Source organism: Temnothorax nylanderi, unplaced genomic scaffold (genome assembly GCF_030848795.1).
Source record: "Temnothorax nylanderi isolate EJ_2023f unplaced genomic scaffold, tnyl_v1.0 TNYL_tig0200_pilon, whole genome shotgun sequence".
NCBI lineage: Eukaryota > Metazoa > Arthropoda > Insecta > Hymenoptera > Formicidae > Temnothorax > Temnothorax nylanderi.
The window spans coordinates 195,001-212,022 of NW_027249262.1; the positions used below are offsets into that span (position 1 = coordinate 195,001).

Below are 17,022 nucleotides of genomic sequence, written 5' to 3' on the forward strand. Positions count from 1 at the left end.
ATGGGACAAAGTATGCGTGTTTAGGACCTTAGAGTTTACGCCTACTCTATATTTACTCGCGTAAATTTACATCCGATTGCAACACTTTACTATAAGAGGCTGATATACATACATATATATATTATGTGGTTCATTATATATATGTACTATTCGTTATATATAATAATACAAAACTAAAACCAAAAAGAAGAAAAGAGCACGACTTAAATATAACGATGGACTACAGCGAAGAAGATAAACAAAGAATAATATATAAATATTAAGACACATTTTTACTGAAATATTTAAGAATCAAATAAAATAGTTAATGTAATTACGCGATTCCACATCTTTTCACGTGTTTCAGCAATTATTTTTAATTATTTGCTTGTAGTGAACAGCAATGGAAAAGAAACGAGTCTCTCTGGTCGCAAGTTTTCGAATTATGAGTATCTCTAAATATGAAAGAAATTATTAAACTTTTATATTAATTGTGTTAAGTATTTATTTGCATGTCTATGACATACAATATGCTAATGTCACGTGTTTACGCATGAATATTGGATCGCACTGAATGGAAATTTATTAAACTGAAATCGATCAGCGTGTCAATATGACGGCGAAATAATATGCTTTAAAAATGAAAAATAATAGCGAAGCAACGTCGCTCTTTCAGTCGATAGCTTTTACGAAGTTTTACATGCATATATACATAGGGCTGTTGTATGTCATATAAATCACATATTTTTAATCAACTCTTCTTTAATATTTCTATGCAGAAGAAACAATGTTATACGTAAGACATCGAAAATATCAATAAAAATTATATTACAATAAATCTGTTAAACAAAATTAATTACATTTTAAGACTTTTTATTTCAGCACAGTTAAAAAATAAAAAATATTTACACGATTAATTAAGTATGCTTACTTAACTAACAATAAAAAATATTTATAATAAGAAATAATTACTTAACTGTGTTAATTTTTAAAAACTAATTGATACATACTGAAAACATTTTTTATGTTTAATTTATTTAATCAGAAAAGAGATTACAAATATAATGTAAAAACTTTAAGAGATATATGAAGTGTGAAATTCGATGGTTATTAGATTTTGAATTTCAGAATATCACTTATAAAGGAGAGTGGAGTAACTGCGAACACGGGGTAAACGCGAATGATACTATTGTGTAGTAGGTATATTAGAGTAGTGATATTCTCCCATCACTTCTCGTACTCGTACCACTAAGCGTATATCGGACTATCGCTGGGTGCGAGAAGTGGGAGAATATCACTACTCTAATATACAATAGTAATCCACTCTCCCCTATATGAAATATTTTATTTTCAATCTTAATGGCGACGGTGGTAATTGTAACCGCAAAGATGCTTCTATCTCATATGCATATTAAAAGAAGTTATTCCACTATGCTGCAAAAGGAAATAAAGTTATACATTAGATATGGATAAGATAGAACAATTTGCATACAGATTATTTAATATAGAAGAAAAGTTCATATAATTAAGATATAATATTTAATGTAGCACATTGCAGTCGATAAATGTATTTAAATTTATATGTTTCCATTCGGCCCTAAGAAAACACCACTAAATCTACACAGGCAGTTTTATTATTTAAACATGAGAATTTAAAACACGTTCACGATTTACAGCGGGAACGTACTTTTCCCATTTCTCGATGGCCGCTTATATTGATATTCTTTAGTCTCGCCATGGCACGAGATGCTTTGAGAAAAGCAAGCCTTTATCCTATCCTTCGCTAATTATAGTCTCCGCTTTGAAGGGTAGCGGCACTTTTAAACCTTATAAAAGTAAATAATCTGTCGAGAAGCGCGGCAAGAATGGAATTACACGAGCGCCGTTTTTTTTACCGTTGTATTTATACGTTTGGCGCAAGTTAAATATGCCTTAAAAGTATACGATTATTTCCACACGGCGTGCATTTCTTTCTAAATTAATCAGGCGCTCCCTCGTAAGTCGATTCACTCCCGATTTATCGTTCCTTTTAATATTCGTGCCATACCTATACATTTCTTGAAATGTTTCCCCGATTCAACACGCGGGTATATTTTCTTTTGATATCGCGCGCGAAAGCGATTTTGCCCCTTTCTGTATTTCCGGTATCCACCTTTATTTTACACGTTCCGTGTCGCGTAAATATTTTCTCGCAATATGATTTTCTTATATAATAAATTCTTGCGTGTAACATATGTATCATGTGAAAAGCGTGCTTTAAGCTCCTCGTGCTTTCTCTTCTCTAGCGTAGCGGCAAAATATTTCTATTTATGCGCGCATTGTACTTATACGTTAGATTTATTGTGACGGATGCAAATTTAGTTATACTTATTTGAAATCTAATTTCTTTTTTTGCAAGAATTAATAACTAAAAAAATAACTTTTTTCTACAATACAATTTATAAATAAATGACTTTTTAAATGACTGTTTATTCGTTCTTTCTTGTATTGTGCTTCAAACACTAATGTGTAACAAGTATGCGATTTGAATTAGTGTCATTTGAGTATCTGAGGGCTGTATCCGACGGATCGTTAGTCCCGGCTAGGTTCCTGATGAACAATCAAATGTGGTTACGTGACACGTCGATAAATTAGTTCAGCGTGCTATAGATTGATTTTCGCGTACATGTCAAGATACAACAACGAGAATAGCGCAACATCCGGCGCATGTCCTATAACGCGGAAATTCGATAGGCATCCACATTGAAGGATATAAGTATCGAAGAGAGATGATTGTATTGATAAATATACTATTTTATAGATACTGACTATTTATCTTCGATATGTTTTAGAATGCTTATCAGCTCGGTTCTCTTCGTGGCAGTCTGGACTAGTTCGTCATTCGCAGAAGAATCGTCCTCGAGTGATGCCGCTTCCGCCAAACGGGCGCCCATGGGGTTTCAGGGTATGCGCGGAAAGAAGGACCTCATTCCCACGGTCGCGGAACACAGTGAGCTGTCTAAAAGAACATTAGTGGATTTTCAGGTAAGTTACTGCTCTATTAAACTTTTCTATTAAAATCGACGTAAAGAAGGAGAAAGGTCTAACTTTGTCTAGTTGTCTAGTTTTTATCTTTTGAATTATTTATGAGAGAGATTTCGTTCGATGATTACAGGGTAAGGACTCGAGCGCGCCCGACATTGAGGACAATCTCTTGCACGAGGAGTTTGACAAACGAGCACCGATGGGATTTCAGGGTATGAGGGGGAAGAAGGATTATTTGATACCTGATTTTGAAGATTCCAACTTCCGTGAGGACTACGAGAAAAGAGCGCCAATGGGTTTTCAGGGTATGAGAGGCAAAAAGGCATTCGAGGACGAATACTATAAACGTGCACCCATGGGATTTCAAGGAATGAGAGGGAAAAAATCTTTGGAAGAGGTAAGCTTAAACATTCGAATAGGATTATTATGTTGGAAGAGCTCTTATAGGGCGATAATAGATCAACATCTACAACTTATAAGATTCTTCTTAAACATGAGGCTGTTTACAAAGTGGATGCTACAAACAGACTATTAGTTCACTCTTTCTTTGAGCCACTTCGTCAGTTTATGTAACCACTGCGAAAAGATTTTTGGTCGTCCAAGCATTTTAAATAGTTGCGTGCCTCTTAATTGGCAGACTTTAATTTTCCTAAAACGCTATCATTGTCGTTTATATTCTATTTTATTAAGAAGTGGCAATCTGCAGGTATTGAGCGAAATTGAAAAGAGGGCCGCGATGGGCTTTCACGGTACTAGAGGGAAAAAAACATACGTTTTCGAGTATCCACAAGATTATGAAAAAAGACTTCTTGCGATGGGATTTCAAGATATGCGCGATAAGCTGAAAGAATTTCCGGCAGAGTGGGAGAAAAGGGCTCGCATGGGATTTCAGGGGATGAGAGGCAAGAAAGCATTGCTCGACGAGATAGAAGAACTTGAGAAACGAGCCTATATGGGTTTTCAGGTAAGTTAATCAGTTGCTTAATTATGGAAACATCATATCTAATAGATTTTCCTAAAAAAAAACATTCTATGCGAAGTGTAATAACTTTGTGCTGTGGTTATTATGAAAGAATGTAATAGTTTAGTATAGTAAACCAATTGATAAAAAGCATTGGTAAAAAATAAAAAATAAAGTTTTGGAAATTTTATTAACTGTTTAATTAATGATTGTTTCAGGGTATGAGAGGCAAAAAAGACGCCTTTGAAAATTATGTAGATTACATAGATCCTGACATAGATTTCGACAAGAGAGCGCCAATGGGTTTTCAAGGGATGAGGGGCAAGAAAGACACCGATAAGAGGGCACCGATGGGTTTTCAAGGTATGAGAGGCAAGAGGAATGTAGGACAAAGATTTGAGACCGGCATGGATTTTGACCGGCATGGAACTCAATCATTAAACGAATATCAAGGTAGAGTTCGTGCTGCTTATATGTGACCTATAATAATTAAATAAGGGAGAAGCATAAGAAATATTATGACAATTAATATTTGTTATTAATATTGGTCTTTGTAAAATATTCCTCACGTTACGATTATTAATGGTCTTATAAAATAATTCAATTGTAAGATAAATATATTTTATCAATAATTTAAAGAGTAATTAATCGAGAACCATTTACTTTGAACTCATGTGAGTCCAGTTTCATAAAGCTTGCTATAACATTATAATGCATTGAAACTTGTATTATCTTTAGTATAAATTTTAATATTAAAAGTGGTTAATGCAGCAACTTAATGAAAGTTATTTCTTTTATATAAGAAATTTCGAAAACCTGGAGATGCGGTTGCATGAAAACGAAACAAAATAAAAATTATTCGCGTGCCTGAGTAATTTTTATCGCAGTCGATATATATTTAATTAACTGTGCTGTAACTCGAAGAGAAATATTTTCTTTCGTTTTTATCGCGCACTCCAGAGTATTTTGTGAAATAGCTAAATGCTTTCCGAATGTCCCTCGTAACGCCACTAGACGATACAATCGATCGAGTCCTTGTAAGTGGAAGGAACGCGTATAACGAAGGCTTCCCAAATATTTGTCTTATTATCCATGCATCTCCGAATAAACTCTGTAGTGAGACGGCGAACAATTTTCTTTTTGTTCTCTTCCTTTTCCTCCGTCCGCGTACGCCGTGCGATTTTTAGCTCAAAATTGTCACACTGGCCCACATTGTGTTTCCCCCGTGCAGGAATGAACGATAGGAGACATGCTCTAGCCTCGTGCCAAGTCGAAAAGCGATCGCCCTTCCGATATTTTGATATGCGCGGTAAGAAAAATCCACGATGGGAGTTACGGGGAATGTTTGTGGGGGTGAGAGGCAAAAAGTGGGCGAGAGCCCCGTACGAGGACAACAGCCCGTTCGTAAGGGTGTTTGATAACACCGAGAGGATCGGCGTGGATGGGGATTCGCCGGCAACATTAGGTAATTCGATCAGCTGACAGCCAATTAGTATAGCAAACATTTATGTCGCGAGATTCTCTTTTTCGCTTTATTCATTTTTCATGCGTACCTAATGGCTGAAAGAGTGTGCTTCTAGTATTTATCAAGTGTCAAGCTAGTTATTAGAATTCGTTTGCAGAGAAAAAGAATTAATTAAGTAAAAAAGAAATTAAGTTAAAAAATTATCTTTTTTCGTAAAAGTGTTCATCAAAGTATCTTCTATACAACTATCATAAATGCGGCATATGTCATTCGCAGAAATTTTTGATATGCAAAATATCATATATTCTTTTATCTATTTATTTTGCATGCGACGCATCGAGCATTTAAGTGTACTCATTGTCAGTATACTTGTAATATACATTGATATATTTTACTCTCTTGTCGTAATAAAGTTTATCTACGCTTCTGAATTCTATACTTCATCTATATTCTATGATTAACACTTATAATCACCCGTTTACGAATTATTCCGCACTATTAATGCTATGAAAATATTTTTTTTCCTTGCATACGGGTGCCAAGTGACATTTAAAACAAAGCTAAGGATTATCTTCCTCGCAACTACGAGACAATAGCGACGCAAGGGTCTGCTTTAAAAGTTTCTCCGCGGCATATTGTCATCGAAAAGTTGCTTACCATTGTGTATAGACGATTGCACGAAATAGCGATAAAATTCTGCGTTCTAACTTTGGGATGACAGTTTGACTGAGTTATTCTACGCATAATTCAATTACAACTGGTTTTATTAACTGCGGTTTATTGAAATGCATAAATATTTAATCAATCTTGAATCGCATTATTTCTTTATTGATTTAGCTACTTTATTTTAATTTTTATTAAGAAGAAAATAGTAACAAAGAATCAAACAGTAAATTTTCTAAAAAAATACACTTTAAATATTCTTTCAAGCAATTTATAATTGCACATAATTTCTTATTGGTGTCATGGCATTATATAAGGTGTTCTATTTAACTCTTACTTCAAATATCTCCGTTACTTTTACAAATATAAAAAAGTAGTTAACTTTTTGCATCTTCCCCTTAAAACCATACAACTTCTTCCTTAACCACTTTTTCATATTTGTAAAAGCAACGAAGTTATTTCAGGTGTAAGAGTTAAACAGGACACTTTGTATACGTATATATATATCATCGTCACATATGTATAATATAAATATGTCCTATTTACATGCATTAGGTATACATATAAGTATGTAGGTGTATAAAAAGTTTTTATTTTAAATAAGAAATATTAAGTAAATGAATAATGTAGAAACTCTCTTTCACTTTAAGTATAAAATTAGGAGTAAGTTACTCTATTATATTATACAGCAATAAGAGTTGTTCTTTAGATAAAGTTTCGTCCTTAGCTCTTCGTATAATTATACTGAACAATTGACGGTAGAATGTAGCGTCGATTCCCCAAATATTTCGAAGGTATCGTAAACACTATATTTTCTGCTTTATGTTTCAGATTCACAATAATACAGCAGCTCTTAGAAACGGTAACGAAACTGTTACGAAACGTCTCCTCCAAATAATTTAACCGATGTAGCTAAATCTAAGAACGAGAAAAAAAGAGAAGAAGACGCGTTTATCAGTTATGATGATGGGTGCAAGTATGTCGTCTGTTGATTTATCAATCCGTTAATTAAGGCTACGTTGTTATAATTATTTTTACATGTCATAAGCTCTAATGTCATAAGATCTTGGTCTAGTCAACGTAGTTCGTTATATATATATATCCTATCATTTATATTTTGCCGCTGTATTACAAGATTCAGAATTGCGTGCGTTGGACGCAGGTCGCAAGCCGCATGTCGCAGATACAATCGCGGTTGAGGGCGTAAACTCAAAGTGTGCACAATGAACACAATGTATGGAAGAAGAGTTCTACGACAGTGTTTCATAAACGGTATTTCGCGAAACTCTTGTTGCAATTCCATGAATAACTCTCCTGTGAGAAAATTAAATTATCTAAAATTTTTATTCTATACTTCTTATCTATTGCCAAGATATATTTTGAGAAATTTTATATATAAAAAAGAAATATTGTTTAATTGACGATTTTCCATATCAAATATATGATACGTAAATTAATCGATCAAATCACTCAAAGAATTTAATCTACATTATGTTAAATAAAATCTAAATTATGTTTAAGTATCTAATATATATTACGCATTAAATTAAATTTTTTGTAAAAAAAAATTGTTATTAATGAGACAAGAGTTTAACATGCTTAAAGTTAAATTTATAAAAAATGTGTCTAAATTTCTAAATGTTAATTAAACTGGTATTTAAAAAAATCATGCTTAAAAATAGATATATTTAATAATATAATACTATTAAATTTTGTTTATTTTTTAAACAAAGACTGTGTGCATTAATTAGATACAAAGAAGTTTGTTAATAATTGAAACAAGAGTACCTATCTGTTTTTGCATTTTAATATAGCTACAAAAAAATTTTGATTTATATATGTGCATTTACGATTTGGGTCTTCCGACCTGTGTTGCAAACGACACGTTATACTGACGATGTGTAATTAGTAAGATTGAATAACTCGAAGATATCTTCCGCCGATTACAATTGTACATGTCAGCGAAATCTTTCGAAAAATGCCTATATCAGTATTATTGTTGATTCATACAGAATGTAAAGAATAGCAATCATAGTAATAATACATTCTTGAATGAATTTGTAGAAACGATTATTCCTTAACAAGAAGATTCAAATAAAAATTGATAGTAATTTTGGGATTTTTAACATCAAATATTTTAAACATTTAAAAGTTAAAGTAAAATATCTGTAAAAAGAATATCGTTTTTAAATTAACAACAAGACAAGAATTTAATGCATGCTCAAAATTAAGTTTACAAAAAAATATTTAAGTTTTTAAATGTTGAATATAAGCAGGTACTTGAAATAAATCACGTAAATAAATTAATTTTATCGTTAAGGAAAAATCGATTTAGGATTCATGGAAAAATGTACTTCTACTATTAATATTTTATGGAACACTCTGTATATTTATAAATCCCGTGCAGGATTTGTTCTACTTTAATTTATGGACACATATCGGCGCAATTACGACAAAGTAATTTCACGTCCTCGACTCCGAGAAATAAAATGTAAACGGGGAATAGATGGCGTGTAAGCTAAGATTGAATAGTGTATAAAAATATCTAGCGTATCTCGTGACATAGATAGGAATTATATTTTTCTCTGGATGTAAAGCGGTAATTGTTATCGTAGATACAATTACGTTCTTAATCATTGTCCAAATCGTTTTATTTTCGTCTTCCAACGAGATGCAGAATTGATTGACGTTGAAGGGTGACCATTTTTGTGGCCATTGGTTCCGCTCGACGAGATAAAATTTAATTCTGATCCTGTTGAGACACTTTTAAGTAATCATGATCCGAAACATTTTACTTCACGTTTAATTTCTACTAATTGTTATATATTTTTTCTAATATAGTAACGCGATATTACAATAATAGTGGTATTGCACATAATAAATTTCTTGTTGAGGAATTATAACTTACTAATTTCCATCACGCAGTATGCGGAATTTATGTTGTCATGTACCTCTATGTTTGTTGCATATCTTGTTATAAAATAATAAATTGCTTCAGGCTCTAATATTTCTATAGCCCATAATGTTTTATTCATGTCCTTTCTTTAATTATTTCATAAATATACAAATGCGAAAATTTAGCATAAATAACTATATGTGTACTATATGGATTGGGAGTCGTACATTTTTATTTCCATTCGATGTTATGTAAGTTTTTCTGGATCCGGCATGAATTGAGTGAGAAACTTAGAGAAATTTCATTGAAAATCTTGCAAATTCTGATTGTAATTAGCATAAATAATAATCAATAAATGGCTGTCATGAATGATTTTGTGACATTTTAAGTACCCATTTACGTTCATTTAATGCATGTAAATTTGCTAACAAATAATTATATTAATTTAAAGTGGCAAAAATCTTATCGTTAATGTGTATTATTGAAATAATGAACAATTTATTTATTTAAGAATTATTACATATTTAAGAAGAGTTTGAAATTAAGTTATGCTAAAATGTCTAAAATTATATCGAGTTATGCTAAAATTGTGACCAAAATATATGCAACTCATCGAAAGAGTTTGGAAGTGATAGATCCGTACTAATTGTTATTGACTGCCTGTACAAATATAATAGAGGCAACCTTCTTTTACGTGTCAACGTTAATGCCTGCCACGATTTTCTGTTAATCGTACCTATATCTTGTTTTGTAGTAACCAAAATATGAACATGCAGCAACGTGGTCATCTTGCCTTGGTACTGAGTAAAACTCAGGGTAACAAATAAATGTGTAATAGATACAAATTTGATACTTGATACAGGTCTCATCGTCTTCTCTGTTACCGTTCACATTTGCGGCATCAAATTCACATATAAATTTTTAACAGAGCATACGAAAAGTACACGAAAGATTTAATTAGTATAAGGGTAAGGCGAATGTTATGACACTTCCACTGCGCTTTCTTCGAATATGTACGGATATTAACTCGTGCTAGAACTGTGACAGACTATACTAACTATGCAGACTGAACAGACTGTGTCCGATGGCCACGCTAGTCTTAATTATGGGCCAACCTTATTGTTTATATGCTTTTTATTTCAAAATCTTTTTATGAATAAAAATTGCATTTATTATTTGAAATAGTATATTATACACTTGCAAAAAGTTTTATTCTAACTAGTAATACGTCGCTTAACTTTATTCACTCAAAATGGAGAATATTAATACAAAATATCGAGAGGCTCAAAAATTTACTTTGATACTACTAAATCAGTTTTTTATATTTCTTAACTGTAATACTATTTCGATTTTAATAAAACTCAGGGGAAAGTGTCTACGTTCTAAAAGAACCATTTTGCGGCTTTGTATCCACTGTTCCTCTCAATATAAGTACAAGAAAAGAAGCACATGAGCAACAAACTCTTCGAGTCATATAGCCCCGGTCTCTCCTAATACGGAGCGCAAGTACTTGTGCTTATTTTTCATAGTATAAAAAATAAAGCAGAGTGCAATATTCTTTTTATTGTCTCTTTTAAATAATTATTAAATAAAATAATTATATAATTATCAAAAATGTTATAAGTACATAGTTAATAATTTAAATTGGTTAGATTAGTATTGTTAATCTTTCTGCAAAAACATGGATAACTACAAATATAATTTTAATCTAATATTAATCAATACAAAAACAAGAAATACGCTCCGCAAAAAATAAGAGCAAAACGCCATTATTTAAGCAAGAGATATAAAATACAAAAAAATTACTTTAATACAAAGATACATATAAACACAATTACAAATATTTCGGTTTTAAGTTTTAGACCCTCTTCAGTATAACAATTAAAATTTGGTTATGATCTTGAAACGGGTCGTCAATAACGCAATATAAAATAGAAATGTAGACGCATTTTTACTCTTTTTTTATACCTGCACTGAGAGAAAACGAAGTAGTTGTGACAACTATTCGTTTGGCAACTCTGCAATTTAAGTACTTGTAACTAGTTTTCCAAAGTAATAGGAACTAAATAGTACTGAATACTATAAAAATATAGTCACAGAAACAATATTTGTCAACTATTAGTTGATAGTGAAATAGCGCCTCAACTATAATTATTATAGTTATATAGACTCCATAAAATAAGATATGACAATAACATTTTTCCAGTTTAGACAAATATTTTTTTGAAGTGAAGCATACTTCCAGAAGCCAACGCGGCGCGGGCGGCAGCGCGGGCGGCAGCGCGGGCTCGCGCGGCGAGAGAGTTCGGCTCGCGCCCGCTACGCGGCGCATCGCCAGTATCCTTTCGCGTAGTTAAAATTCAACATCGATTCCTATAACTAGGGCCGCTCAGCAGGGCTTTTCCAGCAAAGTACGAAAAAATATGTACAAATGGAAATTTTGAAGCGTACAGCGCAACTGAGAGTTCTCTCTTTCTAGACAATTCTAAGGATCGCCAGTCAGGGTGTGCTCACCCACATATATTAATCAATTTTGAATTATAAAATTCTTTTTTACGTTAAAATTCTTATTTTTCATGTAGTGCTTTTTCACTTAATGTTTACTTTTAAGTCTTTTAGTTTAACAAATAAGAAATTATTCTTTAGACAACTCTAAAAATTATGTCCCCTTTACTACAAAAATTATGTTGATATTACTACAATAATATTATTCATGTTACTACAACATACTTTTTGCATACACAATATATTTTTCGTTAATGCCACTATTTTTTTGTAGTTTATATAATTTATTTATTGTTGTTATTACAACTATATTATACATAGTTGAGGCGCTATTTATCCACAAATTTCTAGTTACTTTGTCCACAAATTTCTAGTTGCTGGTACAAATTTTTTCTCTGAGTGTGTGGTTAGGACGCGAAGTTGGTTAATAAAATCAACCAATGGGATATCACAAAATCAACTGCTGCTTTTTAAATAAAAAAAAGGACCGAAGGAATTAACTAATAAATAGTAATTCGTAGATGTTATATGCTAATGTGTACATGCATAATTAAATTTTAATTGTTACACTAAACAGGGTCCAAAACTTAAAACCGAAACGTTTGTAATTTGTATCTATAGGGGAGACCGGGGCTAAAACGTCTACGGGGTAAATACGTCTAATCAAATATCTCGGAACCTGTATATTGTGCAAACTCGCTATTAACATTGTAAACGCTGCTTATAGTACCCATGTGACCAACGGAGTTTCGGCAGGTTACCTGCCGTGTTATGATTTTTACGAGGACAAACGTGTTTTCGAAAGGTGAAAGTTACATTTTCTGCGCGTGGAAATTTTGTAATATCTGCAATAATATTTGCTCTCCAAATCTCGAGGTACGTGATTATAAAGAGTAATGCATGCTGAACACGAATCCAGTGTAGTTTTTTCATTATCGTTGATGTCTAATATTTCGCGGGCGATCAAACCTGAAACTTGTGTTTGGGGCTAATCGGTCAGTAAGCAGTCCGGGTGCATTTCCAAGGCATTTTCGGGCTCACTGCATATGGAATATGGATGAGACGGGAATTACAGCCGTTCAGACACCGAATAGAGTCATCGGACGTCGAGGAGTGAAACAAGTTGGGCGAGTAACTTCTGCGGAAAGAGGAACCCTTGTAACTATTTTTTAATAACGTTTCGCATAAAAATTTTAAATAAATTTTTATATTTTTCTCTTAAAAAACAATTATTAAGATGTATCTTATCATTTTTCAGGCTTAGATGTACGTATATGTATTGAAAATGCAGTGTGACGGTTAAACCCCGGCATTTTTGAGATTTCAATTTTTCCACCGTTGTCGTTTTTGCTCTATACCGGTTAAACAAAGCGACGTAGATAAAAATTTCCTATACAAATTTTGTAGCTAAAGGTTCACTCTTTACAGTGGTATACCACATTTAACTAAAATTATTTATTTTCTTGTTAAAAATCGGCACCGAAAAAAAACTGACGGTTAGGCCCCGGTCTCCCCTACGCAGGTGAGAAAAAAAAACGGATTTTCAAGTCATAGTGTAAGTCTTAATTTTTATCGGATATTGATAATTGGTCACTCAGGAACATGCAAATAAATTGCCAGTTCGATTGCTCGGGGGAATTAAGTCGCCAGGCTTAATTATAAATAATTAAAAATAATTATTTTTAAGTCATAGTATAAAAGCTGGGTTTTTTTAGTAACAAGTATAGTGCTAACACATGCCACCAAAAAAAAGCCAAGTAAAAATTTTGGTGGCAACATCTCTAAAAAAATTATTGAAAATGCACAATGTGTAATTCTTGACTTCAAAACAATTCGACACTTCAACAACGTTTCTTCAGAAAAGAAGATAATTGGACCACCACCACTATCTTCACAAATAACGCAACGCTGCGCCAGCAAAGCCATTTTTTTTTCACACACTATTTATTGTTTATCAATCTTTTCATAATAGTTAAAATACACGTTTTTAAAAACTCATGGACGCTAAAAACAATTGAGGCCATCGTCAGACCCCTACGCCGCGCGCCGGCTTTGTGCATTTTCAATAATTTTTTGTGCGGAAGGAGGAGAAGGCCTGACCACCCAGACGTTCTGAGAGGAGGAGGAGGCCTGGCAAAGGCATCGGGCCCCGACGGAGCAACCTTGGGGTAAGTGTTATTTCTTATTTTAAAAATTAATAGTTTTTTTCCATTTATTCGGGCCGATTTATCTCGGATAAGCAAGAAATAATTTGAGAAACCGAAATTTTATCTAAAATTTTATAAAAGTTTATTCTCATAAAGGTTTTTCTCGGGAAATAATATGAATCTTTCATTTTTGTGTTACAGAATCATCGGAGCTACGTGGCTGACTAACTCCGCCCGTTGCGCATCGGTAGGTGAGTGACTGTTTTTTATAATGAGGTGATGAATCTGTGAATATTAGTTGTATATTTATGTATTATTCTCATCTAATAATACAGATAAATGCGACTTGTCACATATTCGTTGCCTTAAAATGGATAGACTAAATCAGACTAGGCTGAATAATAAATCCTAGAGCTCCATTTATTGATTTATTGTATCTACGGAGAGACTGCCCTCGCGTAACATATATGTATAACATGCCGATTTTATCCTAATCTTTTATAGTCTATCCATCTAGTAGCTCTTGGGTTTGTATCAATAAATAAAACAAAATAAAATGACGTGAGATTCAGTAAATATTTTATCGCGAAGCAGAATAATTTTTTTGTGTAGAAATATCTGAAAGTTGATAGTTTTTATATCTGTTATATTAAAATCCATAATATAGTCTAAGATGATACATATTTTATGTCTTATTAATCATAATTTTAAGAACATTTTATAATAAAGTAACAAGTTATTTATACAAATATATATGATATATGTGAAAATTTATGAAGACAAATGTAACATGCGCGAGAATATGACAAATTCTTTATATTGTTTACGATACTTATTGCGTGAATATATTGCTTCAGAAATTATCGTTCCTTTTGGATCTCACGTCATTCATTCTGTATATCTTACTTGATATCTGAGGTGAGATCAAATAATGTTCGTGATTTATTTCGCGGTTCGGTTCGTGGTTCGCGGTTCGCGATTCGGATTGTACTAATTTTTTTCCATCATTGATTTATTTATTAATTTATTCATCGATTTTTTAATTTCGGGTGTTTCGTGTACATTATGCTATTTAAATTCAGATATTCGCGATCGAGATATAATCTCGACGATTTCGATTAAAACGCGGTTAATATATTCTTTGCATTCTTTGATATAACTCTTTCTTGCTTTTTATAATTTCGATATATTTCTTAATCGAAAAAGTTAATTACGCGTATTGTCGAAAAATTAAATGCAAAATTAAGTTAAATTTAAATTTAATTAATATTTTATTAATGAACGTGATTATTTATCTTTTTCTTATATAATTAACGCGCTTTCGTTAACGTAATAATTCGTAATCGATAATTCGTAACCGTACCGTTATAATCTACCGGCCCTGATAATCAGCCGGTATCGAAGGAGTTTGTCTTCTCATTCTCTTGCTGACGTACAGCCAGAATGGATTTGGCCAAGAACAACCCAAATAGGTAGGTCCAATCTGACCAAGAAACTATGAAAATTACACATCATATAAGGTACAGTCTATATATATATTGACAAAAATGTAAGTGTAAATCGCGATTAAGTGATTCCGCTAGAATCTAGATTTATCTAACATAAAATAATTATTATATTAAGTACGATTAGATACCCATGGTATCCGCGGTTTTACTTCTCATTTGTGTAGGAAGAATACGAGTAGGTAGAAATACGCGAATAGGTAGGCATAAATGAATAAAAATACGGGTGGGCAGGAAAATATATACGAATAGAAATACGGGTAGCTAGGGACTTAAACATAAAAAATTAAAATCCTGCAAATTAAATGACACTTAATAAAAAATAAAATTCTGCAATCGCGAAGTTAAACTTATTTTTTTTAATTGGATATAATTGAATTACTTAATATAATTTACATAAATACTTAATAAATTGAAATACTTGACATATGAAATGAATACTTAAATAATGATGAAATTGAATACTTAAATAATTGAAATACTTAATAAATTACAATTAGATATGCTGTCTATGTATTCTTAGTTACATATTAATGTAACCAAGAATACTTGGACAGTATAATTTCTATATTTGATGACTGAAAAGGGGGGTTGAAAATTGAATGAAATTTAAAATTAATTTTAAAAATAATTTTGCGAAGACTAATTTTAAGTTAATTAATTTTAAAATTAATTAATTTTAAATTTTTAATCTTCGCAGCATTATTTTTTCTTGTAAAATTGTATATAGTATAAACTATGTAATGTAAAATTTATATATATGCAGTTTTCACAATCAAAATCGAATAACGTCAATCATGGCATAAAACAATTAATTATTTACTATATGTTTGCACGAACGTTACTTCTGTAGTAACTTACGATAATTCACTCATTTACGTGGAGTAAATTATCGTAATACGCTCATAATATCGAACATCCTGATAGAAATATTTTACTGAAATTCTCTCTCAATTGACCCCATTTTATTATTAATGGAAGTTGTAATCGATCCCCGTAGGGTTACAATTCTCATTCATCACTACCCTTCTCCTCTCACTTTAACCCTTTGGACCAACGGCTTAACGTCTCTTCTCTCTTCCCGAAAGACGGAGCCCAATTTACTCCGCACAAGAGTCTTTCTTGCACGGAGGGCGCAGCTTTCGGAAAATAAATTCCATGTTTACGTGCTCAAGTGGACTCGAACCTGGTTTCTCAGATTACGAGTCTGGCGCTCTACCACTAGATGACTAGACCACACTGCCGCCTACTCATTTCATTATTATTCCATAAGTTTTATGATACCTGACATAAAAGAAATTTTGTTATTACTTTTCAATAATATAATATAATTTAACTTTTCTTATATTACACAGTATTACATAATTACATTACATTTCATAAGAAAAATTATTATTTATTTTGAAATATATTCAGTAATTTTTTAATAACTTTTATTTCACTTTTCATCAATTTCATATAATATACTTTCAGCAAAATATTTCCATCAGAGCCACCCGCTAAAAATATTATGAAATCGATGAAAAGTGAAATAAAATTATTGAAAAATTACTGAATATATTTCAAAATAAATAATAATTTTCCTTATGAAATGTAATGTAATTATGTAATACTGTGTAATATAGAAAAGTTAAATTATATTATTGAAAAGTAATAACAAAATTTTTTTATGTTTGGTATCATGAAATTTACTGGATTTAACGGAAAAAACCTAAATTTTTACTAAAATATTGACAAAATAACAATAAAATGGGATCAATTGAGAGAGAATTTCAGTAAAATTTTATTATACTTTCAGTAAAATATTTCCATCAGGGATTTAAAAAAAAATACGTTGAAAGATTACACATTATTTTAAAAATTTGTGCACAGCTTCA

The 17,022-nt window shown here is 31.9% G+C and overlaps 1 protein-coding gene and 1 long non-coding RNA gene across 4 annotated transcripts in view; both read left to right on the forward strand.

Annotated features, from left to right (window-relative positions):
* The window catches only part of Tk (tachykinins), a 71,445-nt gene extending 62,085 nt beyond the window's left edge, over nt 1–9,360 (forward strand). The window contains exons 2-7 of one of the 3 annotated variants that reach the window (XM_071717003.1): nt 2,811–3,003; nt 3,134–3,400; nt 3,710–3,967; nt 4,183–4,417; nt 5,196–5,429; nt 6,924–9,360. In XM_071717003.1, coding sequence (XP_071573104.1) covers nt 2,812–3,003; nt 3,134–3,400; nt 3,710–3,967; nt 4,183–4,417; nt 5,196–5,429; nt 6,924–6,934 — 1,197 coding nt within the window. In that variant the 5' untranslated portion in view covers nt 2,811 and the 3' untranslated portion in view covers nt 6,935–9,360. The remainder of the gene's footprint in view (nt 1–2,810; nt 3,004–3,133; nt 3,401–3,709; nt 3,968–4,182; nt 4,418–5,195; nt 5,430–6,923) is intronic. The other 2 variants (XM_071717004.1, XM_071717005.1) reach the window with 2 other exon arrangements.
* A 2,068-nt stretch (nt 9,361–11,428) lies between these two features.
* LOC139778878 (uncharacterized) lies at nt 11,429–12,805 on the forward strand. The gene is made up of 2 exons (XR_011719714.1): nt 11,429–12,369; nt 12,501–12,805. It is a non-coding gene; the product is annotated as an uncharacterized lncRNA (long non-coding RNA).
* Nucleotides 12,806–17,022: the final 4,217 nt, after the last annotated feature.